General features: G+C 59.5%; 1 protein-coding gene and 1 long non-coding RNA gene across 3 annotated transcripts in view; one reads left to right on the top strand and one right to left on the bottom strand.

Annotated features, from left to right (window-relative positions):
• The first annotated feature begins 1,817 nt into the window (after positions 1 to 1,817).
• RARA (retinoic acid receptor alpha) overlaps positions 1,818 to 26,478 on the top strand; it is a 43,597-nt gene continuing 18,936 nt past the window's right edge. The window contains exons 1-2 of one of the 2 annotated variants that reach the window (XM_082860976.1): positions 1,818 to 1,892; positions 22,131 to 22,672. In XM_082860976.1, coding sequence (XP_082717102.1) covers positions 22,495 to 22,672 — 178 coding nt within the window. In that variant the 5' untranslated portion in view covers positions 1,818 to 1,892; positions 22,131 to 22,494. Of the gene's footprint in view, positions 1,893 to 10,727; positions 10,853 to 22,130; positions 22,673 to 26,478 lie in introns of those variants that run through there. The other variant, XM_082860975.1, reaches the window with a different exon arrangement.
• On the bottom strand, positions 21,136 to 22,193 carry LOC309975788. Its single transcript, XR_014326963.1, has 2 exons — positions 22,110 to 22,193; positions 21,136 to 21,422 (listed from the first exon to the last, which is right to left on the bottom strand). It is a non-coding gene; the product is annotated as an uncharacterized lncRNA (long non-coding RNA).

Genomic DNA, 26,478 nt, shown 5'->3' with positions numbered 1-26,478 from the left:
GCCCGATCCCGCTGACTTCACTGCCTGCTGCTTGCCCTAAATTCCCCCACCTCCACCCTCTCAGCCCCACACTCCTTTCTTTCCTCCCTGCTCGCTCCCAGTGGCAAAAAGGGAGTCTTGCTTCAACCTTATTTTCAGCTGGTAGCTTGGCCTTTGGTGCAGTGCCCCCCACCCCAGAGTCAGCTGCAAGGTTGGGCTAGGGCAGCCCCTCCAGCCTGGGCCTGTTGAAGCTGTGGGTTCACAGTATGGGGTGGGGGGGGGGGTGGTGGAAAAGGCTGGAGTTAATGAAGACCAGCTGTAGCCTGGGTTCTGCCCACAGTTAGCTGCAGGCCATCCTTTGGTGGTGGTTGGAGGGATGGAGGTGTGTGACCTCCATCCCTGGGCACAAGGATATCCTGTGGCAGCTGAGGCTTGTGCTGCTCTGTGAGCGTGGCTTTATCCTTAGGTTGTAAGAGAGTAGTCTGTTTCCCTCTTCCTCTACTCCTCCCCTCCCCAAATGACACTCAGCCCTTATTGAGCTTTATAACTGTAGTGGTGGCCCAGCTGAGATTTGAATATCTCCGGGCTCTTCTGTAAACACTCATTAACTGCCTGGGAAGAACCGAGAGCCCTGTTTAACAGCTGGGAGAGAACTGAGGCAGATTAGGGTGAAAGGCTTGACCGGAGCTCACCCCATGGACTCCACCCCGGGGCCCTCCAAACTTCCCGTCCAGCTCCTTTCCCCAGTTCCTGCCTCTTCTAGGAAGAAGCCATGCCCTCTCCCTTCCCTCGACTCTGTCCCTGACTTCCCCTGGCCCTTCACCCCATGACATTTTCCCTGCCCTGGTGCTGGAGATATGTGCAACTCTCCTTGCAAAATGTTCTCCCCCCAGCCCTCTGCAGCTTTCCCTGGCCCACCTGGCCCACCAACCCTGAGTTCTCCCTCTGGAGAAGGTGGGCTATCCTAAACGGGGTCTGTAACCTTGAAGTTGATCTAATTGTGCATAAGAGGCCCTCTGCCCCTCTATATTTATCCTAAGTCGTACCTGGGAAAATATTCTTTCTTTTACATATTCATTCTAGTAAAGTCTCAGGATCCTATTAAGGGCTGGGTAGGGGCCCGAGTTGACCCCTAGGTTCTGCATCCCCTTCGTTCACTGACAATTGCCATTTCTGCTAATGGATGTAACCCAAATTCCCCCAGCCCCACCTGCTTATACTCTCACCTGGCTCTGTATATCGGCACACACTCCCAGATCTAAGGATATAGAACTGCCAGTTTCCAACTGCTATCCAAGTCATACTGCTCTTTTTACTTGCTGGAAATCAGGACTTTTATTTCCCACTTGGCGTGGCCTTCTAGGCAGTTAGGAATAGTTGGGGAGAGAAGGGGAGACTGTGCTCTGTCTAGGAGGGGGAGGGTAGAAGTGAGCTCCCATCCAAAGTGAACTCCCCCTTCCCCAAATTCTCAATAGCCAAGCTACTTGGGAGTGATTAGGAAAGCGATCTTAACCCCAGCTTCAGTCCCAAAGCCCAAATTCATCTGGTCAGGGCAGGCAGAAGAAATGTCTTCTTCTCCTGTCCCATAATATCCTCAGCTAAAATCAGCCATGTGCTGTGTATTTGACACTGGGGACTCTTGCTGTCCCAGCCCATGACTCAGACCTCGTCTTTCTACAGTGAGTTCTTTCTGCCCCATCAATTCAGCTCTGCATCCGCTGACCCAGTCAGGGACGGTGGGAGAGGGTGGGGAGAGCCTCCTGGTTGGAGAGTGGGCTTTAGGACCCAACGGGAACCCATGCCTCTTGCAGCAGCCTAACCCAGAAGCAGGGGGGAATCCTGAATCGAGCTGAGAGGGCTTCCCCAGTTCTCCTGGGAACCCCATCGCCCCCCGCCGGCACGCACCTGAGCAGGTAGGACCACGCACACCCCTTCCCAATTCTCCCTCGGCCGCCTTCCGCCTGGCCTCTCCGCTTCTGATCTGGTCTTTTCCCTCTCGGCAGTTCAGGCTTTCCCCATGCCTCCTCCCCCACTGCTCGCTGTAGTCCAGGGAGGTGGGAGCCTGGGAGCTGAAGGGTGTCTGGAAGCTCAGAGCCCCTACGCCCTCCGGCGCCCTTGCTGCACGCCCCTCGAGGCATTCCCGTTCTCTATCTAAGAATGGCAAGTGGGGGGAAGGTCTGCCCGGGCCCCAGCCCCTGCACCCTCCTTTGCAGTATTGCCTAATCCCCCTTCCCCCACCTCACCTCGACGGGAGAATTGGCAGAGCTGGGGTAACAGAGAGCCGGACAGGGAGCCGGACGGGGACCCGAGACTCCCTAGGAGATTTCTCTCTTGCTTCCTCTCTGCCCCCACAGCCCTAAGAGCTCAGGACTTTGCCCCCCACTCCCTACTCACCTTGTAGAACCAGTGCCCCCTTCCAGGCTCATTGCACATTTGAGTGGCCAAAGGCTTTGCTGGAGGGTAGTGGAGGTTGTGAACAATTCTGTGTGTGTGTGTGTGTGTGTGTGTGTGTGTGTGTGTGTGTGTGTGTGTGTGGCCTTTTTCTCTGGGGAAAGTTCTTTCAGGTTAAAGAGCTGTCTTTCCCATCCCTGCCAACACCTCAACACCTATGAAAAGCGCCCCCCCCACTGTGTGTGTGTGTGTGTGTGTGTGTGTACCATATGGTTGTAAGATCTATAATCTTAGGATGGAGGTGACTGGGTGCCTTGAGACATCCCAGAGTGTGGCCCAGGCCAGAACAGACTCAGCCCAGATGGCTGGGGAAGGGGGTGTGGACCAGATCAGGGAGGCCGCCCAGCCATGCCAGCTCCCTGGGCTCCTTGGCTTTCAGAGCTCAGGCTCCTGGTGTTACCCCAAAGCTTCTGCCCTCCTGCAGGCTCTCTGGGAGAGGGCTGGATGATAGCTACTGTTTACAGTGACTTGTTTGTCCCTCTCATTGGGGGCTGAGAGGCCTTGTTCTCTGAAGATCTAGGGCATCTCCTTCTGGCTTGGTGGGTTTGCAGGAGGGGTGTATGGCTTGTCGGGGTAACCGTGTTTGTAAGTGTGGGTGTCGCCTCTGGGCGTAGCAGACTGGGGTGGGGAGCAATGGAAGAGATGGGTCACGTTTTGAGGGAACCCCTCTAGCTCTCTGTGTGGTAGGTGAGTGGCACATCCCTATCTGGTAACTCTGTCTGGGTGTGGGGTGTGTTCTGTATCCCTCCATGACTCCCCAGATCCCCGAAGGGTTGGTTTTAGAGGAAAACTTGGATAATAGTGTGACTTCATTCTGCTCTTGACCCAGGAAGGAAAGTAAATTCTGAGTGTGAGGTGTGAGCGGTGCACTGAGAATCAGGCCTGAATGTGAGACTCAGCTTGCTCTTTTAACTATGTGCATTCATACAGCTCTCTAAGCCTCTGGTTTCTTCATTTATAAAAATGGCTATAGTAACAAGACCTGCTTGCCTAATAGAGATACGGCCATAAAGACCTCATAAAGCAATGTATCCTACAGCCCAGTGCAAATGGTAGTAATGGCGCCGGCGGGGGGGGGGGGGGGGGCGGGGGGGTTTCTAGGATGGGATTCTCTTTCTAATCTAGGTCATCTCTCCGTCTTCAGCTCCCTTCCCCCATCCTTGCCCATCTGGGGGATGGAGGAAGCAGACAGGCTTTTTGCCCCAGGGGCTGCAGAATTCCCCTAATATAGGTTGTAGCTGGCCCCCAGCTCTTTTCCTCTGGGGCTCTACACCTTCTCCCCTGAGCCCCATCTCCACCTTCCTCCTGTCATTCCTGTTCAGCGTCCTTGTGCCTGTCTCTCCCCTGCCCAGTGGCCTCCTTGTCCGGCTCACTGGGCAGGAGCCCTAATCGGATTCGACAGCTGAGATATGTGTGGCGGCTGAGAGCAGGCAGGAGGGAAGCCAGTGGGAGGATGGTATGAGGGCTGCCCCTGGCACTGCCCAGGCCTCCTAGGCACCACCTTGGGCCTGCTGACTCCTGGCTTGGCTTGGCCCCAGGGAAGGGGTGCCAGGGGAAGCTCAGGAACAAACAGGCTGGGGTCTGGAGATAGGGGAACTGGAGAGCACACCTAGGACCCCAGGACCTCTTTGATATTTAGTGCCCTTAACCTCAGCATTTCGGACTTTGACCGGGAGGAGAGGAGAGTAGGTGAGAGACCGGCTGGCCCGGCCCCCTGCCCATCCCCAGGGCTCTGCTTTCTTCTCTCTTCTTGTTCAGAAATGTGTTTGCTTGCCCCATCCAGCCCCTCTGGCCAGTTCCTCCTTAAGGGCCACATCTGGGAGCTGCTGGGGCACCATGTGTCTGCCTCACTCTGGGCTGTTTCCTCCACTCCAAGGTATTTCTCTCATTCACTCTCTGGGCCGGGCGCCAGGACTCCTGGGTTTCCCGCCTGCCTCATGGTGCAGGGCTGCTCTGCAGGCCTCCAGAGAATCGCTAAGCTGGTTTCCTTCCTCCTGCGTGGGGAGGGCCTTCTCCCAGGGCTGGGAGGTGTCAGAAATCCCAGATGGGTTAGGGGTGGGGGCACTGTAGCCCCTGGTGCCCCAGCACCCCGGCCCCTCCCTCCTAACCTCTGACTCAGCTTCAGCGCAGCATCTGCCCAGCCTGGCAGGCATGGCCTCTTCTTGCCTCCAGGCTTCCATCTTTCTGTGTGGGAGCCAAGATCTAGCCTCTTGAGCTTTTTACCCATGGTATCTGGGGGGGGGCGGGGGGCTACCGAAACCCCTCTGTCTGCACCCACACGTTTGGGGGGGCAGGGGATTAGTGTAATTGAGGCTGGGGCACTATTTTGTCTTCCTTCCAGCTGGGCCAGGATGAAGAAAACCAGCACAAACTTCCCCACACCAATTCCCTCTGCCCTCAAAAGACCAGTCAGTGGAGCCAGGCCCTGCCCTTTCGGTGCCCACAATGTGGTTGGCACTGATTTTTCAGAAATTGGGAAGGTTTCCCTCTAGACCGCTGGCCTCCTCTCTCCTCCTCCCGTGGGGTAAGGACAGCTCTCTGATTGTAGGCACTTCTGGGCAGGCCTCCCCCTAGAGAAGGGGTGTGGGATGCCCTCGAGATGGCCAAGTTGGCACTAGCCCCAGGCTGGAGGGCTGGACCTGATTTGGGGCTGGGAGTTTGTGGGGGAGAGCAGGACATGGGCCTCCCTGCCCCCCTCATTTCCTGCTCTTTGGGCAGCTGTGGGCGAGAAAGGCTGCAGGGACTATTTTTAGTTGGTCTGTCCCCTGGCAGGAGGGACGTGCAGAAAAGCACGGGGCAGGCAGAGGGGCTGGCCAAGGTGAGGGTAAGCAGGCGGGTGGGGGAGTGAGGCAGGGCCAGAGGGGCAGCAGACAGAGCAAGGATGCGTGGCGGGCAGGGGTAGAACCTTGAGACGGGGAGAGGGTCCTGACCTGGTAGATGGGCTGGACTGGGCTCTCTCTGTCCAAATAGACTCAGAACCAGAGGGGCTTTAGAGGTGCCTGGACCATCCCTCCCCCTTACAGAGGGCAAGACTGAGGGCATGTGACTTGCCCTAGGACCTTCAACCAGTCGTTGGCTGCACTGGAACCCCAGCCCAGGCCCCTTGCACTGTTTGTTTTTCTCTTGTCATGGTCTCTCCCCCGACCTGGCTGTGCTCCCTCCCCTCCTGCAGCAAGGGCTGAGTTCCTGGTTTGTTTCCTTCTCTGCTTGTTTACACAGGGTCTCCCGTAAACCCCAGCTGGGTGTGTTTGTAAGTCTCCACCATGTGGAGAGAGTCTGTGTCCAGGCTGGAAGGAGGTCAGGGCTGGGGTTTGTTTAGGTGGCCTGTGGCCACAGATGTGAATCAAGGTGCTGGGCAGGTTCCAAAAGTCTCACAGGCTGGCGAGCCGGGAGCTTGGAGACCCCTTTGAGAAGGGGCATCTCGGTCTAACTCCATTTTAGAGACCCAGAGAGGGCTGGGGGTTGTGCCTACAGTCCCAGGATGAGTTAGGGACAGACCAAGGGCTAGGATGCAGCTTTCCAGACTCTCCAGAGCCTTTTGTGAGTGCCCATCCTGCCGTGCCTAGGTCAAGGTGGTTGTTTGCCAATCCCCCTCAACCAGGAAGGGGGTAGGCATGGGGAGATTGCTGTTGGCTTCTGATCACAGTCAGAAGTGAGCCCTTCTGAGGCCTAGAGGCAGAGGCAGCTGGTTGGAGGTGCAGGGTAAGAAAGTTCAGTGCGGAAACGTGGTTCCTCAGAATTCAGCCTCATCCCCAGGGCCACCATGTTGCACAGCTGCAGGGGGCGCCATTCCATAGACCAGGGTATGAATGGCACCCTCTCTCTCCAGTTGTTCAGAGCCCTGCCTGTGTAGCCGCTGATGGTGCTGCTGTCCCCCACCTTCTTTCTTTGAATCAGCTTCAGATGCTGCTGGAAGGAGGTGTCCCAGACAGGCTTGAATCCAACTCCCCACCCTCCCTCCTGCCACTCAATGGCTCCTAGTCCCCTGCCACGGTCTCAGTGGGCCACAGATTGGGTGCAGGGGCCCCTCCCCCCTCTCCGCTCAGTTTCTATGTCTCTGGGGGGCTTACTTATCATTCCCCCCCGCCCCGCATCAGGCAGGCTGCAGTGTATGAGAAATCAATAGTGCAAATGGATTGAGGTTGTTCAGCCGGTCGGCTCCTCTTGAGCCCCATCAACTCTCCCAGGACTTGGGGAGTTACTCAGTCCACTTCTGGCTCAACATACGCAGAGATACACACACCTAGTGGTTGTAGCCTGGGCACTGAGCACGGGAATTATTCTTTCTGTCCATCGCTGTCTTCTCTCTCATTCTCTCTCTCTCCCTCTCTCTCATATACTGGGCTGGTCTTAGCATGACAAATACCCTTGAACATTTATTGTTTTCTAGCTTGGGTGGAGTCCACTGCCAGCCAGAGGTGGGAGGGGAGCAGGTGGGTGAGGCAGGCTGTGCCCAGGGAGGAGGACGAGCTGGGGAAGGGATTGGGTGGCAGCCCACCCCATCAGCCTCTGGTAACTCGATCCCTGCACCCCACCCTCCCGATTCCCCTCCTGCTGAACAACTTCAGCAGCTGCTGGCAGAAGCAGGGCTGGCAGAAGTGTGTATGAGTGCATGTGTGTATTTGGGGGGGGGGGCGGGTGGTGGTGAGAGGGGCTGTGGCGGCAGGAGGTGTTGCCAAGACATGTTAAAGGAGACTCACAGCCTGGGTACAACTTGGGTGGCAGGCGGAGGCGGGGCTGGGAGAGTGGGTGGTGAGTGATGGGCAAAGGGCAGGCTTCAGGGGAGAGGCAGGGCAGCCCAGGGGGTCTCACAAAACTTGTCTGCACTGGAGCAGGGCCTGGCGTGGTGGGGGTGAGCAGTGGGGAGGGGGCAGGGGTGGGTAAAGCCATGGCTTGCCCCAAGATGCCTGTAATGCACATAACCATGGAGGACACAGCCTGCCCCTGTCCCCAGTCCCTGGGCTGTTCCTGCTGGATATCACAGTCTCGGTGACTAAGTCACTTCTGTCCTGGGGCTGGCAAGGTGCCAGGCTCAGCTCTTCTCGGTAGGTGAGTCACTGCCCTGGCATCTCCCCCGGATGCAGCTGAGTCACTGGCCGTGCCTGCTGGGCAGGTGGGCATCGTGCTTGCGGGTGGGGTTGGGGACTATGTGTGGAGCCCCCAGCATCTTCTCTGATCTCTCTCTGGCATGCCCTGGCCCCACCCACAACTCTGCAGAGCCAGGCAAGGCTGGTGTTTCTTCCATATGCTCTGCTGAGAGGGTAAAGGAAGAGGGAGCAGGGTACCGCATGGAAATGTATTTCGTTCAGAGTAAATGGGAGGGCGTGTGCGGAGGGGATTGTGGGTTTGAATCTTAGGTCTGCCATCGACAAGCTGTATGACCTTGAGCAAGGCAATTCCCTGGTGGAGCCTCAGTTTCCTCATCTGTACAATGGAAACAGGAGCCCTGCCCTAGATGACCCTCCAGGACCGTGAGAATCAGATGTGCGGAGCCATGAGGGGGCTTTGGGGATGAGCTGGGTGGCTGCAGAGGGGGAGAGGAGTCTGTTGGGGTCGGTTCGGGTTCCAGCAGACACCTCCACCCCACTTGCATCCAGATGGTCAAAGTTTCCCATCCTCTGTTCCGATGATTACCAATGATGCAGGAGTTCCCCACAGGCCATGAAAGGGAGGCCTTGTTTTGGGGGAAGTGTGGGCTCTCCCGGGGTGTTTCACAGCTGTTTTGTATCTCCTTTGTCTGTGTGGGGGGCCTGTCACCGGGCCTGCACCTATCAGGGCTCTCTCAGATTTCCCCTAGTGGGAAGAGGGATCCCTGTCTTGGGCAGCCAGCTGCTCAGGCTCCTCCCCCAGCCCATCTCCTTCTGCCTGCAGCAGGGGAAGGGTAGGCCCCAAGAAGGAGTGTCTTTTTCAAGGAGTGAGGAGCACCTGGGACTGTGGCTTTTCTCCCTCTGCCAGTCTCCTGCTGCCTCCTTCTCCCTCCTGCATGAGGGTCCCTGGAGGGTGGGGGGGGTGGGGACACTGGAGTGGGCCCAGCACAGCTGGAGCTCAGCTGGGCAGGGAGGGAGTGCCCTCAAGGTGTGCCGGCTGTATGCTTGTATACCTGGGTGCGGATCTTCTGTGCGTGAGCAACTGCCCCCTGTGGGGAGCAGGTTTGTGGGCGCATGAATTTCTTCCCTCATGTGCCTGAGGGTCTACTGCTGTCCAGGAGTGTGCCGCACCCGCACCCTCTGCTTCGGGACCTTGTGCATACGCACAGATGCCTGTCTTGTATGTGCTTGTTCTGTGTGCATACATGTGCATACATATGTGCATACAGGTGTGCTCTGAATGTGCACGTGCGTGTGCACATATGCGTGTCCTGGGTGTGCATTTGCACACCTGCATCTCCGTGTGCGCGAGCGTACCTGACCCTGTGTGCTGGCAGGTGTACATGAAGGCCACCCTTCGTGGGAGGCAGTATACCTGTGTTTGTGCACACTTGTATTTCTGTGTCTGTGATCCTTCCCCTCTAGCCTCCGCGGGAAGGAAGACTGGTAGAATGTAGGCCAGGAGGAGCCTGTGCGGGCTTGGGGGTTGGCTAGCACTAAGTCCCCTCCCAGGCTGGTCCCTCATCGGGGCGGCGCCCCCTGCTGCTGGCTGGACTCAAGCTAGAACGCCTTTGGTGGGGGGGGGGGGAGCTGGGGGGGAAGGGGTTAAGCGTCGGCGTCCACATCTGGGAGCCATTGGCGCATTCCTGCCTGCTGAGCGCATGTTTGCGGATGGATCTGGACGGGACAGGGTGGGAGGGGCTGGGCGGGCGGTTCGCACCGGCGGACGGAAATCCAGACGGGTGCGGGAGACGGCCAGGCCCAGCAGGCGGGAAGGGGCCTGGGGAAGCGTTGCCCGGACGCTCTCCCCCTGTGCCGCCGGACCTCAGGGCACAGCGTCCCGCCGACCCTGCTTGTCCTATCTCACCCAGGCTGGGGCCCCAAAGCTGGAGAGAGACAATCAGATACCTCGGTCCTAGACCCGGCTGTGCAACCGGTGCCAGGGTGATCGGGGACTAAACCCGTGTCCACTCCCAGCCTGCGGTTCCTTGTCTATAAAGCGGGGGCCGTCGGGCCGGTGGGTTTGAGAGCTCAGCCAGCCGGGTCAGGGGTGGAGGCCTGGGAGTGTGGCACTTCCCCTTCCAGTGGGAAGTCCTGTGGGGTTACTTGTGGCTACTTCTCTGACCGGGGACGGGGAGGGGGGTGTTCCCTATTGATTCCTCTTTCTCTCCCCCAGTGGACTGCTAGAGGTGGGGAGATGGTCCTCCCAAACGGAGCAGCAGGCTGGGAGGGGGCTTGTGGCTGTGTTGGGGATTGGGGTCTCTGCAGAGGGAGAGTAATTCAGATCCTGCCCCGCTGGAACAAGAATGCGAGCTTTCCTGGCTCCTCCAGCCTGGGCCAGGAGAAAGAAGCTTTGGGTCTGAGAGTCCCGTAGCATGTAGGGGTGCTCCTGGGCGCCCCCTACTCGGCTCTTGGAAGATCACAAGAGCCGCTGTCCTTTTTGGGGGAGGGTTCTGGGGTTTGCTGAAGGGTTGGGTTGGGCCAGAGTTCCTCCGACCCACTTGAGCTGGAAACGTGTTTGGGGGAGACGAGGTGAGCAGGTGTACTTGAGGGCGGTCTATCTGCTTTTGCACTCCTTTTTTGCCAGTGAGAAAATTAGGATTTAGAGAGAGGAAGCGACTTGCTCAAGGTCACACAGCTCTCATTTTCAAGGGGTTGCTGGAGGAGGATTATAATTATGGGAGTCAGGGGCTTGACAGATAGGGCCGGAGTCACTGTATTCGCTTCCATATTACGTCGCAGTCCCTCAAACCCGGGTTTAGGTGTGAGGGTTGTGTGCGTATGATCCTTGCCCCTGTGAGTGTGGGTGTGTCGTTGGAGTGAAGGGAGTGTGATACCGCACACTGCAGTCCTTTCTCTACCGAGCCCTCCTTCCATTTTTTGCGCAGAACTCCCCCTTCTCGCTCTGAATGTCTCCTTTTGGGGCAGAGGGAGGGATTCTCCCAGATTCCCACGGTCCAGCCTTCTGCTAGGCGCGGCTCCTTTAAGACTCGCCCTTTCCCGGGTCTGTTAAGGGGAGGGGGGGCGTGATACTGTGGGCCCGCCCCTGGTTTCTGATTGGTCGGAGGGCGGACGGGGGCGGGCCCGAGGGTGAGGGCCTCCCCGCTGCTTGGTACCCTCCGCCCCCCGGTCTGGGGCTCCGGGTAAAGTTTCAGCCTCCGCACGTGACTCGCCATGGCCGCTGCTTTCGCCCCGCGCCCCTGAGCCGCGGCCCCCCAAACCGCTCCTCTCCCTGGACCCCGCAACCCCTGACGCCGAACGGCTCCAAGGCTCAGGGTCAGGGCAGACGCCGTGCTCGCGGGCGACCCGGACGGATTGCTTCCCCCCACTGCGAGGTAACCTCTCCCCCGGGGATTTTAGAGCGACTCCGGCTCCCGCAGGCATCGCGGCCCCTTGGCCTGCTCCTGAGAGGACCCGTGGGCGGGGACCCGGTGCCGGGCGGGTTCCGACGGGAACCTGGGGTTTCCTAGGCTTCCCAACCCCGCGCCACCGTGCTCAGGGTGGGGGAGCCCCGTCTGTCTGCGCCCGTGTCTTCGCGCGAAGCCGTGAGGCGTCTGGGGCCGTCTGCCGCGCGTGTCTCCGGCGCCCGAGCTGTGGCAGAACCGCCGCTGGGAACTCCTGCTCTCTCTCACTTTTCTCCTCACAAACAAGCAAAACAAAAAGACTTTCAAACCTGTTTGGGGAGAGATCGGATGCCCAACGGACTAGCCCCCTCCTTCTTTCCCTCCTGTTATCTGAGCCGCCCTGTGGTTTGGGGAGAATCAGCCCGGGGGCCCACCCCCACCAGAGGCAGCCGGTTGGGGGGCGGGGCCCATTCAGCTGGTGTCCCCCGTGGAGCACGGGGAGCCGTCAGATTGGGGACGGGAGCCAGTGCAGCCAGGGAGGGATGTCTCTGGGTCGGGTGGCACCATGGAGTCATGGAAGCTTTTGCGGGTGTAGGGAGGAAGGAATAGATTGGTCGTCTTTGCTCTGCTGAGGGTGTCTGGGACCTGGTGCCACCCAGAAGGCGGGGAAGCTGCTAGCCAGATGTGTATGTGGGAGGGGGGCGCTGGAAAATCTGCTTGGCAATGCCCCTTCTCCTCTCTGGACATTGCCCTATTGTCAGGCTACGTGAGAAGGCCAGGCCTCCAGTGTGCTAGGCTGGGGATGGGGACTAACTCATGTGGAAATCAGATAAGAAAAGCCCCCCGGTCTTGGAGACGCTTTTCCACCATTCATCCTACCTTGGATAGGTTGCCCACGTGCTGGCATGGAGGGGTACCCTTGGCCCCCACTAGTGCCAGCTCCCTCTTCTGCAACCAGATTGCCTTCTACCTGCGAGATGAGTGCACGTGTGTGTGTGTGTGTGTGTGTGTGTGTGTGTGTGTGTGTGTTTTCAGAGGAACACTCCCCCACTCCCCCACCCCGTGCTGCTTACCCCCAACCCTCACTTCCGCTCCTAACTGCCATTCCTCCTCCAGTTTCCTGGTTAGGAGATTCAGGGATATCTCTTGTCCCTTCCCTGGCTGCAGTGGTCATAGGGCAGGGTTCTGGGGAAGTGGTTCAGTAAGGTTGCCAGGTCTCGCTAGGAAACGGGCTCAAGCCCCAAACTCTCTTCCAGGGCTTGTGCTTGATGGGGAGGCTGGGCTGGGGAAGCCCCAGGGTGCCGTGGGGGGTGGTTTGGAGCCTTGGGGCTTCCCCTGTGAGAGGTGGAGATGAGTCTGGGGGAGGGAATAAGAGAAAGGGTATTTGGACCTGGAGGAAGAAGAGGGGTAGTTGTGGAATCAGGGAGTTTGTGGCTATGAAAGATGTTGGTGCAGTGGGAGGGGCTAGGACGTCAGTTCTGCCTGGGAGTCTGGGCCATGTCAGTCCTGAGACAGAGCGGTCACTAGGGTCAGACTGGAGTTGACCCTTGGGAGCTGAGGATCTTGGATTTGGAGGGTGTGAATGAGTGTGCATGTGGTGGTCACCTCAGGACTTTCCCGGCCAGACTGATGAGGGCAGTGCAGATGCAGTGGCAGTTCTGAGAAGACCCTGGGCTTGGAACCGCTTAATCCCGGCCACCTCCTCTTATAGTCCCCAAATCCCCATCCTTCAGGTTGACCCTAAATGCCCCTGCTACCACTCTGGGAAATCTCTCTGGTCCCCCTCCACCTCCCAGCCATGTGGCAGCCTGGCAGGAAGCTAGCTGCGGGCAGCCCCATCCTGATCACCCCCATGCCGCCCTGCTGGGCATAGTCACCCACATGTACCATGACGTGGTTCCTGCCACCATGTCTATTGTGGGGGGAAAGGGCATTGTCTGAGTGGCCCTTAAGGTCTGTTTTGGGGGTACTGACCCAGACTCCAGTTAATTAGCTCCCCTTCCCCTAAATCATTTGGTCTTGAAAGCTGGCTCTGCCCTCTGGGAACCCCTCCACCCCCACCCCTGCGCCACTCCTTGCTCAGACTTGAGGGTATTAGGTGGGTTGTCCTCAGAACTATGTGACAGGGTGGGGCCTGCCCCCAGATAAAACCTCAGTGCCCCATTCCCTGTCCTCTGGGTGGCAGGGGCAGGGCAGGACCCAGACTGTGCTGTACGGGTGGGTGTGTTTGGGACTCTGTGGGGTCCATTTAGGAGCTCTGTCTGGGTTTGGGGGTGATGGGCATCTGGGGAAGGTAATCCTATCCCTGTGATGAGTAAATGGGGTAATCTCCACTCGCCCAGCACCCCACACCCTTTCTAGTGGTGGTGGTTTGGGGAGTGTGGGAAGCTGGCAGGGCTCCTGGCAAGATGGCCAGGGTTGTCTTGACTTACTGGGTTTTGGGAAAGGAGTGTGGCAACTGATACCCCAGTTCCCAGGGCTTTGGCTCCATGTCCTCTCTGACGCCTGCTGTCTTTCCTCCCTCTGTTCCCCTTTCCACCCTCTGGCTGCTGTACGGAGCCCACAGGGTTTGTGGGGGGATGTGGGGTGGGAGCGAAGGCCTGGCTCTCCGTGTGTGTCCAGGGAGTGTTCTGGGGATGGGCAGGATTGGCTGAGGGAGTCTGGGTGTCCCTGCAGAGTGGGCGGCACTCAGGGACCAGGCCCAGAGTGTGAGAATGTGTCGGTGTCAGTGTGTCTGTCCTGTCTGGCTTGGGCGTGGGCGTCTCTTGCTTCGTCTGGATCTTGCCTCCCGCTCCAGTCCCCGCCCCCCCTCCCTCTCAGCTGGGACCGCCTGCTTGCTCTCTCTCTCTCTGCAACTGGAGCCTCCCTTGCCTGTTCCTGGAATTTGGAGAGGAGGAGGAGGAAGAGGCAGGCAGACAGACCTCCCACACTCTAGCCCGCCCGGCCTGGCATCGTGGGGAAATGAAATAGGTGCGGTGGAACTAAGGTTTCCCTGCCTTCCCCAGACCCTCCAACACACATCACAGAGTCCAGGGGGCCAGGTCTTACAGAAGGGGCCTGGGCTGCCCCCTCCCCACCAGGCAGCAGTGCCTCCTTCTTTTACCCAGCATCCTGCTGGCCAGGGCCCCTGCCTGGACCTCAGGCACCACTGTCAGCCTGGGGAGCGGGTGGGGGATTAGACTGCTGCCAGCCTGGCCAGCACCTGTTGCCAACCCCCAGCCCTGTAACTGGAGCAGGCCAGGGAGGGGGGCTGCAAAATGACAGGTGGAATTTCTGCAACCAGGCAACCCCCCACCCACTGGATATGCCTTTCCCTTCCGGCCCCGGAACAAGGAAAGCCTACCCCCCCCACCAAGTGTCAACCTGATCTGGTGGGTGATGTCCCTGTCCTGCCTGTGGGGGTTATAGGGCCCAGGACATGGGCAAGGGGATGAGTTTATTGCTGCTTGCCCGATGACCGCCAGCCGCATCGCTGGCTCGCTGGCTGCAGGGCTGGGCTGCCCTTGTCGTGTTTTCTGAGCTCGGCTGCTCTGGCTGGGCTGGGGGGTATGGGGGTGTGTGGATGGGGGTGGTTCTCTGTTAATGTTTTAATTGCATAAAAACTGGGAGCTCAGCTCCGGGCCAGTGGGGAGTCTGGGTCTGGCTAGCCGCCCGGTTTGGGCTAAATATAGTCTGGGACATCTGCAGAGAAGGGGAGGGGGGTGGCGGGAGGTTCCATTCCCCCCGCCTCCGGCCAAGGTGCCCTCGTCTGGGCGAGCACCTTGGAGCAGGGAGGGGGATTCCTCAGCAGGAAAGGCAGGGGAGAGGCGGTGGGGGCTGGGCACTATTGAGACCTCGCCTGCCTGGAAGCCAGGAGACGCCTGAGCTGAACCCGGAGGCTCAGGAACTGGGCTGGAGTGGGGCGCGCCGGGGCGGATCCAGTGGCCCTGCTCGATTTTTCCCAGAGCTGCCTGAGGTCAGGCAGTCTCTGTGTGTCACTGCGCCCCGGTGGTGTGCCACCGTGACCCACTCGCTCTATGTGTGCCTGTGTGTACACACCTACCTTGGAGTAGCTCCCTCCCGGCTCCTCCCCTGGAGCATCTGTCCCCTGGGTCCTACCGCAGGTCCCCAGCCTTCCTTCCTTGTGTCCCTCGCCCCACAGTAAACCTTCAGCCCAGGAATCGAGACTTGAGAAGGGGAAGCTGCGGTGGGGAGTTCTCTGATCTCCAGTCACGGCAGGAAGTGGAAGGGAGGGGGACCCAAAGGGGAGAACCGTGAGTGGCAGGCGGGAAGGGAGGGCCCGTCAGCCCTGCGACCGACTGCGCACACTGCAGTGGGGTCGGGTGTATGTGTGTGGCCACCTTCCCAGCTGACCCCTTCCCTCCAGTTCCAAGTAGGGGAAACTTAGGGGACAGCTGATTCCCCAGGGGCTGCTAACAATCTTCCTCGCCCCCCCCCCACTGAAAAAACTGGCTTCCTGTCACGTGGCTGTCACTTCCTGGCCCTCTGTGGTTCCCGGGATGTTTGTTGTTGGTTGCCATGGAGATGGCCGCCTTGGGCACTACCCTGGTTCTCTTGGGGAGGGAGCTGCCCCTCCCCCTAGGCCCACAGTTTTGGGGGGGGACTGGGGGGCATGCCCAGGGGGCTGTTTCAAGCTGAGTGTGTGTGGTCTCCGATGCCCCAGATCCCCCAGGGCCCCCCAGACTTCTGTCTGTGGGAAGGAGTCACAGCCACCTACTCAGACTGAGCGTCGGGGAGACTGTGACCACGTCTGGCTGTGCTTGGCTGACCGTGAATCTGACCGATTGTGCAGACCCTGTCCCCTCCAGCCTGGGTCCCGCAGTCCCAGAAAGATGCCCGTTCTTGGAGCCTCCGCGCCCTCACCCCTCCCTTTGGAGCCTTCTCCCGTCCTGTGTTCTCATGGAAACTACCTTCCCCAGGGAGTTTCTGTGGTTTCTTGGGGTCCAGGCTGGAGTAGGGAGGGGCTCTGGGCAGGATCCCCAGCTGTGTGTGTTTTGGGGCCGGGGAGGTGGTGGTCTGCAGGGCCTCCTCTCCCCTCCACACACAGCCTGCACCCGCTTCACCCTGATACCGCAGGCCCTGTGCTTTAAGGGGCTGGTCCTGGGACTTTGTGACCATCCGCCCCACCCCCTGGTGGGCTTCCCTGTTCAGCTGGGGGTGGAGAGGGGAAGAGATTCCCCCTAGTTCTAGCCCCACCTGAGTAGGGGGGTGTGGAGCGTGGGGCGTAGGAAGTTCCTGGGGGTCGCTGGATGGGGGGTGTGGGGCGGGGCACGGTCTGACTCAGGCCTGGTCTGGGGTCAGAGCCAAAAGGATATCCTGAGGCGGGAGGGGGGCGGGGGCGGGCGTTCCCGGCTTCCCTGCAGCCCGGGTCCCTAGGGAAGGACGCCGGGAGGGGGCTGGTAGCACTGGGTCGTGCCGACAGTCTGTCCGCCCCGGGGTAGGGTTGGGGCAGAGCTGAGGGGTTGGGGGAGGCGGGTTGCAGCCGCGCAGCCGCGCACATACCTGCTGCTCTGTGTGTTCGGCAGCCCCCGCCCCTTGTGAGAGTTATGCTTCCTGCACCGCGGAGAGGGGAGACAGTGGTGAGGGGGCAGCTGCCAAGGTGGGGGTGGGGAAAGCCCCGTGCCAGGCTGGCTGTAAGGACGGTGGTTTCCAGGCTGGGGGGGTGTCCCCTTTTGTCTGTGCCCCTTCGGTCCCCGACCCGGACAGAGCTGCCTTTGTGTGGTCCACACACTCCTGTGGTCTGGCTGTGGCCTCGGCAGCCTCATCTCTTCCTCTTCCTGTTTTCTTCCTTCCCTGTGGGCCCATCCCTCTCCTTGAGGCCTGGGCTGCCCCCTGCCCTTTCACCTGTTCTCTGCTCCAAGAGAAGACTGGGTGGGAGGCTTCAGCTCTGGTTCCGGGTGGGCCCCTCAGCCGCCCTGGGCTTCGGAGGCCCTGGGCACATCTCCCAGGGGGCTCTGGGGTGCAGCCCCTGGGGTGCGGAGTCGGGACACTGCCCTGACCAGCAGACATCCCCCACACACACCCTTCCTCCTCCCAGCACCTGGCCTGTCCTGGGCTTGGGTTGTCCAGTTGCCCTTTCTGCCTGGTATTCAGTCACTGCGGGGATGATGGCCCGTGGAGGTCAGGCGGCCCTGTGTAGCTGGGGCAGAAGCTTGGGCGGGTACAAGTTGGGGAGACATCAGATCTACTTTTCTGGGACTAGGTGCTGTGTCTTGAGGCAGTGGGCAGTGGCAGCATCCAGAGGCCAGACGCTGGACTTCAGCGCTCCCCTGACTCTCTCCGTAGATGTGCTCAGGCCCTGCACGTGCTTGGGGCAGGTTTTCCAACAAGTCCCAGCTCCAGCGAGGCAGGCCCGGGCTTCTGAGGACTGGTGGGGAAGAGGTGCCCTCCACTGTCCCAACCTCACCCCGCTGGTCCTGCTCAGGCCCTCCTGGGGTGGTCTCTTTCAAAATGAGGCTGGCCTTGCTGGCTTCCTGCAGCCCAGAGCCTGGAGAGCAAAAGGTAAACAGAGGACCGGAGTGGCCAGGAGGAGAGAGGGGCCTCTGGAAAAAGGGGGAAAAGGGAGTAATGTTCACCATTCTGCTGATCTGAGGAGTGTGGGGGAGGGGAGAGGTTTTGGCTTTGCGTGTATGTGAGTGTGTGTGTATTTTTCTGGAAAGTTTATAAATAGTTCCAGCCCACTGTTCTGGTTTGAAATCTGCCCTGTCCCGCCCTGCTCTGCTCTGCCAGCTCCTGACAGGGGAGGGGGTCCAGAGGGGCTGGGTCTTTGCTTCCGTCAGGGCTGGAGTCCCTGTCCCCCACCCCCAAGTTGAGCTTGAGCCTTGGGTGTCATTTGCATATGATTCACTGACTGTCTAGAATGCCTAGGAAAGCCCCTGTCCCCCCTTCTTTTAAGCGCCCCAATCCTTATCCCCTCCTCTCAGCCCGTCCAGGACTGCCTGGCTTCTATTCCTTGCGAGCCATGGTAGTGGGGTAGCCTGGGGAGCAGAGAGGAGGGATTGGGTGGAGAAGGGGGGCAGGGCCAGCTGGGTTTGGGGACCCCTGGCTCCTCTTCCCTGAGGGTAGGGGGGGAAACCGTCTATTCCTCTTCCCCTCCTCCCCTCCCCACGTCCAAAGGTTTCCCTTTTTTGGTTTGTGAAATGAAAGAAGGGAATTTGGGAAAGGGTTGTGGTCAGGCCTCCACCCACACCCCGAATATTCCTCTCCCCACATTCCTGTCCTCAGTCTGGGGGGAAGCAGACCCTGGAAAATGGGTAATTCTCCCGCTCAGCCCTGTCAGCAGCTGCTAGCCCTGGCTGGGGAAGGGACAGCAGACATACTGCCCAGGGAGGCCCCGACGTGGTGCTGGCAGGCGCGGGGGAGGGAGGGGACCCGTTGCCCAGCACCTCCTGTGTGCCGGGTGGGCGCTGTGCTAGGTGCTTTCCAGGACTTTTATCTCTTAAATCACACAGCCGGTTGTTGAGGTAGGCAGTTCACAGACGAGTAAACAGATGCTTAGAGAGGTTAAGTGACTCGCCTAAGGTCACCCAAAGTGGCAGAGCTGAGATTTGACCCTTCAGACTTCTGGTTCTTTCTGCTGTCTTCACAGCTTGGCCAACATTTGCCTTTTTCTCCAGATGTGTGACTCTGGGGACATAAAGAACGGGTAGCTGGGGACACCTGACACTGGGGGGAGGGATCCTGGAGCCTTTTGAGGGTGAGGGAGGCCCCAGCAGGCAGGGGTGCCTGGCTGGTGGCAGGTGCTCTGGCCCTCCCCCCCACCCCCCCTTTCTGCTGGGCCGAGGCTGGGCTCCGGGTTTGGGAGGTGTGGGCCTGTGGTTTTTCTCTCCCTCAAGGGAGGGTGCCCACGGGCAGTGGAGGTGGCGGGCATAGGGTGGAGGTTGGATGTGGGTAATTTGTTTTCCCTTTCTTTGGTGCTGGTTTCGATTCTCTGACAGTGTCTTCTCCACCCCTGGGTGCAGGGGGCCAGAGCCCAGGCATCTCCCCAAGGGTCGTAGTTCCAGAGGGACCTTCTGAGGCCAGGGCTGTGCTCTTTGGCCCCGCCCCCATCATCCCTGCCCTTGCCCATCCCTGTTCCCTGGTCAGCCTGGCCCTTGGCCCATTTCTGTAACCTTTGCCCCTTCCCTTGGCTCAAGGCCTTCCCCAGGGAGCTAACTGCATTGAAGTTTGCAGGCTGAGCTCCTTTAGTGAGGCTCCGATGGGGGTGGGGAACACCTTCCAGCCTCTCCCTGGGGTGTGTATCTGTGGCTGAGGTTTGAAGTACGGTCCAGTTTCAAACTCCTCAGGGGCAGAATTGAGGCATTAAGGCGGCTGTCGTTAATCTCTCCTCTGGGGTCAAGGGTTGGCTCCAGAGGGTCCAGATCGAATCTGCTGCTGCCCCCCACCCCGCAAAAGCTGGGTCAGGAGGCCTGGGTTCTGGAGTGAATGGCTTCCTGGGCCTCACCTCAGAGAGGCCGGCCCCCATTTGGACGTGAATCCACCGGCGTGCTTCTCTGTGTCTGTGGACCCTGCTGTGTACTGGGGGGGCCGGCCCGCAGGGAGGCAGGTGCAGAGGTTCGCCTGGTGGGGTGAGGGCCAGGGTAAGTGCAGTTTGGGAAACTCTGAGGCTGTGGTTGTGCGTCTGTGGGGAGCTGTGTCCCGGGCCGGGCATGCAGGCCTGGAGCCGGCTTCACTGTGTGTGGAGCCCAGGTGTGGAGGGATCGCATCTCCGGGTTTCCTCTCCTCGTGTGTCACGTGCGTGCCCGCACGCACCCAGGCTAGGTGTGCAAGCACGCGTGCTCTCGTCCACCGGACGCTTTCCCTGGAGCTGCGCGTGTGAGTTTCTGCAAGTGGGTGTGCGCGTATGTGAGGGTCTGACTGTCAACGCTGGTGAGGCTCAGCCAACCCCTCCCTCCCTTGCTGGCTCGAGTTTCCCTTGTGTGGCGCCCCTCGGGGTTGTGGGGGGCCAGGGCGGCAGCTGGCCAACGGGTGGGGTCCCTGCTCCTCTGACGTCAGCCTCGCAGCCCGGGAGGGAATTGGCAGGGGCGTGGGGAAGGAAGGGGGCACCTCATTCAGGAGTAAGAAGAGAGGCCCTATGGTCGTCATAATTAGTAACAGTCAAAATCATGCTCGTTAACAAAAGGGAGCTGCCCCCTTCCTTGCAAGTACCTGTCCCCCTCCCCCTCCCTCAGCCCCGCACAGTCACAGGCTGGCTGGCCGGCGCGGCTGGGCCCCGAAGTCCTGGCCTCGTCCATAGTGGCCTTGGCAGAACTCCCCCATCCCAGGCATGGTCCGCAGCCAAACGCTGGCCATGTGTGTGTCCTCTGGACTCCAGGTCTGAGCCTGGAGCCTGGAACCTGGAGCCTGGCACCGCCGGAGCTTGGGGAGGAAGGGCTTGGAAAGGGAGGTAGTCCTTATTTGGGATCTCTGTGGCCCTGTCTTCTTTTCTTTTCTCTCTCCTTCCTCCCCGCCTTTCTTTCTTCTTAACAGCTTTATGGAGATATAATTCATATACCATAAAATTCACCCATTAGAGTGTACAATTCACTGGTTTTAATATATTCACAAGAGTTGTGCAACTGTCACCACAATCACTTTTAGAAAATTTTCATCACTTCAGAAAGAGCCCCCATACCATTCAGCAGTCACTTCCCATTTCCCTCGGACCCATGCCCCAGCCCCTGGTAACCACAGTCTACTTTCTGCCTTTATAGATTTGCCTATTTTGGACATTTCATATCAACGGAATCATACAATAGGTAGTCTTTTACAACTAGCATCATGTTTGCGGGGTTTATCCATGTTGTCGTGTATATCGGTACTTTGTTCCTTTTTATGGCAGAATAACATTCCATTGTATGGATGTACAACTTTTTATTTATCCGTTCATCAGTTGATGGACATTTGGGTCGGTTCTACTTTTTGGCTGTTAGGAGTGCTGGTATGAACAGCCACACCCACGTACAAGTTTGTGTGTGGACTTATGTTTTAACTTCTCTTGGGTAGATACCTAGAAGTGGAATTGCCGGGTCGTATAACTCTTGTGTTTAACCTCTTAAGGAACTGCCACACTGTTTTCCAAAGCAGCTGCACCATTTTACATTCCCACCAGCAACGTCTGAGGGTTTTAGTTTCTCCGCATCCTCACGTACTTGTTATCAGTGTTTTTGATTATAGCCATCTTAGTGGATGCAGAGTGGTATCTCATTGTGGTTTTGCTTGGCCATGTTTCTTTCTGTCTCTTTTCTTTTGTCTCTCATATATGTCATATGTGTGGGTATATACACACACTCATATATAAGTACGTGCATATTTATTGATACTGTTTATATATATCCTCCTGGACCTCTTGTGGATGCTTCTCTTTCTCCGTCTCGTTCTCTGCTCTTGTTGCTGCCTGTCTATCTCACCGTGACGTGGAATTTCTGGGTTCATCTCTGTCTCTTGCTACCCGTGGTGTTATCTCTGCGTGTCCTCGGGTCCCAGCTGTTCAAACAGGGTATGGATTTGTGGATGCACTGGTGGAGGGGCATCTGGCCTTTCATCTTCTGCCCACCTCCCACCCTCTCCAGGGAGGTTGCTTCTGCAGACAGAGTATGTGGGTGAACTCTGAGATCAGTCTCCCTTGCCCCTCCATTGCCTGGGAGTAGGGGGCTTCCACCCTGGGCAGTCCCTGCCCATCATGCTGTTGGGCAATGGAGGTGATACCCAGGAGTCCTCAGTTCCCATTTCCCTATTTGTATGTATGTAAACGGGCCTCCCCTCCAGCCCGTGGGACAGACCCATCTGGGGTGCTCGGGCTTGGATTTGGGGGGGAAGTGGTGTAAGCGGGGGCCCCCTGGCTTAGGAGTCATTTTTCTGAGAAGTGCCACCGCTTTAGGGAAGCGGCTTTTCCTCCCCCTCCCTCCTCCCTTCAAGCACACGTTCTCTGCATCTTGACCTCAGGTAACCCGTTTTGGGGGAAGGAGGGCCAGCTGCCTTCCTCTGCTGCAGGAATCTTCTGGGGTGGCATGGCACCGGGGACGCTTTCCTCTCAGGATTGTGGGTGAGAAGTCCTCCTCAGCTCTGGGCTCTGTCCCCGTCTCCCCAGCCTGGCTCTGCTGTCCTGCCACCCCCAGCAGTGTCTGGGCCCTACTCCCAGGCCGTCTCTGCCAGCCAGGCATGGTGCCAGCTGTCTGCTCAGCCGGGTGCCACGGGAAAATCTCCGGCCGCCCAGGTTGGGGAGCTCCGCGGGGAATGCCCGTGCGCCTGCTCCTCAGTGCCCACTCACCTGTCTTTTTTCTCTCTGCAGCATCACAGGACATGGCCTCCCCAGCCACCTAGCTCGGGCCCACCTAGGAGAGGGATCCTTTCGGCGTCCTGAAGGCCAGCTCTGGACCTTCCTGGGAAAGTGTCAGCTCACAGAAGTGCGTGACCAAAGGACCGGCTCTTGGGACGTCCCCCAGCCCACCTGGCCCCCAACTGGAGTGGGGGCTCCAGGAGGCTGAGATCAGCCTGCTAGCCTTGGACCGCAGCTCCAGGACAGAAGGGGGGGTGGGCTGACCACCCAAACCCCCTCTGGGCCCAGGCCCCATGACCGGAGGAGAGGCGGCCTGAAGCCTGCCAGAGCCTTCGGCCAGACTGTCTGCCTGCCCTTCTGACTGTGGCTGCTTGGCATGGCCAGTAACAGCAGCTCTTGCCCAACACCTGGGGGCGGGCACCTCAATGGATACCCGGTGCCCCCCTACGCCTTCTTCTTCCCCCCCATGCTGGGTGGACTCTCCCCACCGGGCGCTCTGACCACTCTCCAGCACCAGCTTCCAGTTAGCGGCTATAGCACGCCATCCCCGGCCAGTAAGTGGAGGGGTGGGCATGGTGGGAGGGGAGGTGGAGGGCGGCAGGCCGAGGTGGGCCTCTAGGCACGTCTCTTCGGCAGTGGCGTGGGCTCCTCCAGACAAGGGGGATCGTTGTTTGGGGGGCTTGTAGGCTGATGGCTGTGACTGCGTTTGGTGTTGCGGGGGACAGAGGGAGAGCTGAACAGTGCTGTCCTCCGGCGCCTCTCACGCCGCCCCCCACCCAGTGCTCTGCCGTGGAGGGCCTTATAAATAGCTCCAAGGACTGGACACGGAGGCTGGAGGCGGGTAAACAAACCTCTCGACATTTGGTGGAAATGGCAGCTCTACTGCGAGCAGCGCCCCACCTCCGCCCCGCCCCATCCAGTGCCTCTGGGGGAAGGGGCCTGAAGGCGTAGAGTCCCCTCCCCTCGCCTTGGCCAGGCTAGGTGGTGCTTCCCTTTGTGGGGAGGGTGAGGGGGGGCGCCCACAGGCAACCTGGTGGGTCGGGGCAGGGTCCCAGGAGGGGGCGCTCAGCCTGGACTCCGGCTGTGGATGCGAGCCTGCTCTTGGCCGGGCCTGTGTTTCCTCTCCGCCTCCGCCTTCTGCCACAGGGGTCGCCTGTTGGCTGGGTGGGGGTCTCGGTAACCTTCCCTGGCTGGCCGAGCCAGGTAGTGGGAGGTGGCGGCAGCTATGGCCAGCTGGCAGAGTCCAGGCCTCGGGCCTGCCAGGACGCTTACAGTAACTCGGGCCCCCAGGGCCCAGCTGGGCGCTGGGCCAGGGCTTGGCGGGGGGGAGGGAGCCGGGGCCTGGCCTGGGGCAGGAGGGGGTGGAAACAGCAGAAGGGGGCCGTGGACGGCGGGCTGGCTGGTCAGCTGCTGACCTGGGAAACGTGTCCCACCTCTCCTGGCAGGCAGGTACTGAATACGCTGCCCCGGGCACCCACCGCCTCTCCCATGGCCACTGGCAACGTGCCTGGCGCCGCTGCCCTGTGCGCCCCGGCTGGGCTGGGTCAGTGCCCCCTTCCCAGTATGGGGGCAGCGCCCTCTCCCCGGAGCCAGGGAGTCTCTTTGTCCCTGGGGCAGGCCCTGGCTGGGCGCCTCACTGCCCACACTGGCCGGCTGCCCACTGCCACCACTGCTTCCTGGCTCACCTCCTCTGGCTGCACGGTGGCCCCCTCCCTCCCAGGCCCCACCAGCCACTGGGAGCAGGGGCTCTAAGTCTGTGCTCCTTTAGGTCCCTACCCTTTGTGCCCTGGGGCAGGGGGCAGGCGGCTGCTGCCTACTCAAACCTCCACCTTCTGTTTCCTCCCTTGGGGGTGCGCAGCCGCCAGCACTTTGACCTGGGAGTCGGAGTTGGAAGCCCGCCCGCCGATTCTGGCCTGGTCTTCAGTCTATGCTAGGTGATGGGGGAGGCCAGTGTCTGGGTTCCGGGCTGCTGGGGAAGGAGCGGGTGTGTCTGTGTGGGGTAGTGCCTGCGTCCATGGGGACTGGGATTCATATCCCAGCTCCAGTGACTGGAGTGTCTGCTTCCTGCCAGGGTGGGGTTTTCAGGGAGGGAGACATCGACATCGAGGGTGCTCAGCCTGGTGCCGGTGGACAGCTTGCTCTTCCCCAGGTGATAGGAACAGAGCCCCAGACACTCTGTCCACCTGGGGCCTGGCTCATGGAGGGTTGGATGGGGCTGGGCCTGACCCCTGACCTTGCCCTGTCTTGTGCCGGACAAGCAAATGTTTTACCCTTCTTTGAATGTTGCAAGCTTCTTCCTCTTTCTTAGAGGTGGGTGGGGAGGGTTTCCGGGTACCCCACTTCCCATCCTGCTAACCTTTATCCCCCAGGGTGGGGTGCCCACATTTCGGGTTAGGCAATGCCCCTTCCTGCCCCCTCCCTTTGTGAGCCTGTGGGTTGCCCTGTCCCTTCCTAGTAAACAACAACTTCTCTTCCTACCCACGGCCCCAGCCTCTGAGCTTCTCCCTGACCTTCCCCTTCTCTGGGACCAGAGGTGTGGCCAGGAACCTGAGGGAGCCCTGCATCTCCCTCCTTCTTGGGCAGGGCTGAGGGGCTTGGAGACCCTGGCTCTCAGCACTGGGTAGCGAAGCGTGACAGATCAAAGCTCAGGCATGGAGGCAGCCTCGCCTTCCCCGCTCTCCCCACCTGGGGGCTGGTGCTGGGGGTCAGGCAGTTCCTAGGAGGGGTGGACATCTGTGGCCCCCATTCCTGTAAGGAGCGATTACATGCTCTGGTCCTCTGCCACCCTTTCTGTAGGCAACCTGGCACATGAGGCTCCCTCCTCCCACTTCCCACCAACACAGGTGTTTGGTAGTCCTCCCTCCACCTGCCATTCCTCTCCCCAGGTCAGGAGGAGGCTGGACCTTGGGTGTACCCTTCAAAGACCCGGGGGCCTGTGGAAGGACAGAACTGTTCTCCAGGTCACTGGGGACAGGTGGGTATTTTTTCTGCTGTCATCTCCCAGGGAGCCGGAGTGGCAAGCTCCAGAGATAGGACAGGATCCCACCTCTAGACCAGCCCCTGGGGCGTGGTCTCTGAGGACTGGTATTTACTGTGGAGGGCTGGGATTCAGTGTGCCTTGGGGAGAGGGTCAGGGTTGGGTTGGGTGTGTTTTAGGGGTGGGGAGGTCAAGGTTGGGTGTGTGTTGGGGAGGGGGTCGATGGCTTATGTGTATTGGGTGAGAGGGTCCGAGTGCGTATGAGGAGAATCAGACCCAGAGCCCGGGAGGGGTGTCAGTTTGTGTGCTGGAGGGGGCGGTGACTTAGGGCACAGAGGGTGTAAGGGGGAGGCGTCTGTGATTGTGTTGTGTGTTTGGGGAGGGAAGGGTCTTTATTTCTTATCGCTAGTCTAGGCTGGAGAGGAAAGGAACCTGCCTTTTTTGTTGCTCCCCTGGGAATTCCACGGGTCGGGGAGGGGGTGGGGGTGGGAGGGGAGGCGGAGTACCCTGTGTAGCGAGTTCTGGCTTTGCCACTTACTAGATGTGATAACCTCTCTGAGCGTGTGTCCTCGTCTGTAACCCAGGGATCTGACCAGAACCTCCCTCAGAGGGCTGAGATTAGGCGAGATCTTTGCTGCAATGCACTCTGGTCTTCACCTTGCTGTCATCGCTGTCTCCTTGCCGTGGTACCCTGTGTTACGACAGTGGAAAGGGACCGTGGCCCTTTCTGGGTGGGGGCTGGAGAGAACGGGAGGCTAACATCTGTGGAGCACCTACTGTGTGCCTGGGACTTTATCTCTGTTTTACAAATCTTAATCCCGACAATCCTGGGAGAGGGACATTATCTCCATTTACACATGAGGAAACAGCACCGGTGGTTAAGTGGCTCAGCTAAGTGACCTTACAGCTGGGCTGTTTTCTACCATCCAGATAGGCAGCTGCAGGAGGGTATTGTGGGGAGCCCTCCTGGGTGTGGGGAGCTCAGGGCCATGGTAAAACCCCCTCTCCCATGGCTGAAGCCCCGCTTCTGCCTCAGGACCTTCTGCTTTCACCCAGTAGGGGGCGTAGGGGACGGCCTCCCCCCTAGCCACGCCCCCTTTTCTGTTTTTGATCCTGAAGGCTGGAGGGAAAGACCGATAAGGGGCCTAGGCCAGATCTCCATCCTGTCCTGGAAGCTGCGGATACAATCTGTTCACACCCATCCCCGCCCCCAGATCAGCCCACTGCAGCCCGGGGAGTTTGCAGAGCTCAGCGGGCACCCTCCCTCCATCTCCATCCAGACAGACACTGTAGGAACAGAGTGTAAAGCTACCGTTCTTATTTTGTTTCCATTTGTGGAGTGGGGGCAGGGAGGTTGGAAGCTATCTGTAGAGGAGCTGGGGA

Source organism: Leucopleurus acutus, assembly GCF_964270905.1.
Source record: "Leucopleurus acutus genome assembly, chromosome: 19".
Taxonomy (NCBI): Eukaryota; Metazoa; Chordata; class Mammalia; order Artiodactyla; family Delphinidae; genus Leucopleurus; species Leucopleurus acutus.
The sequence above is the reverse complement of the archived record's forward strand: the minus strand, read 5'-3'. Positions and strand labels throughout refer to the sequence as shown.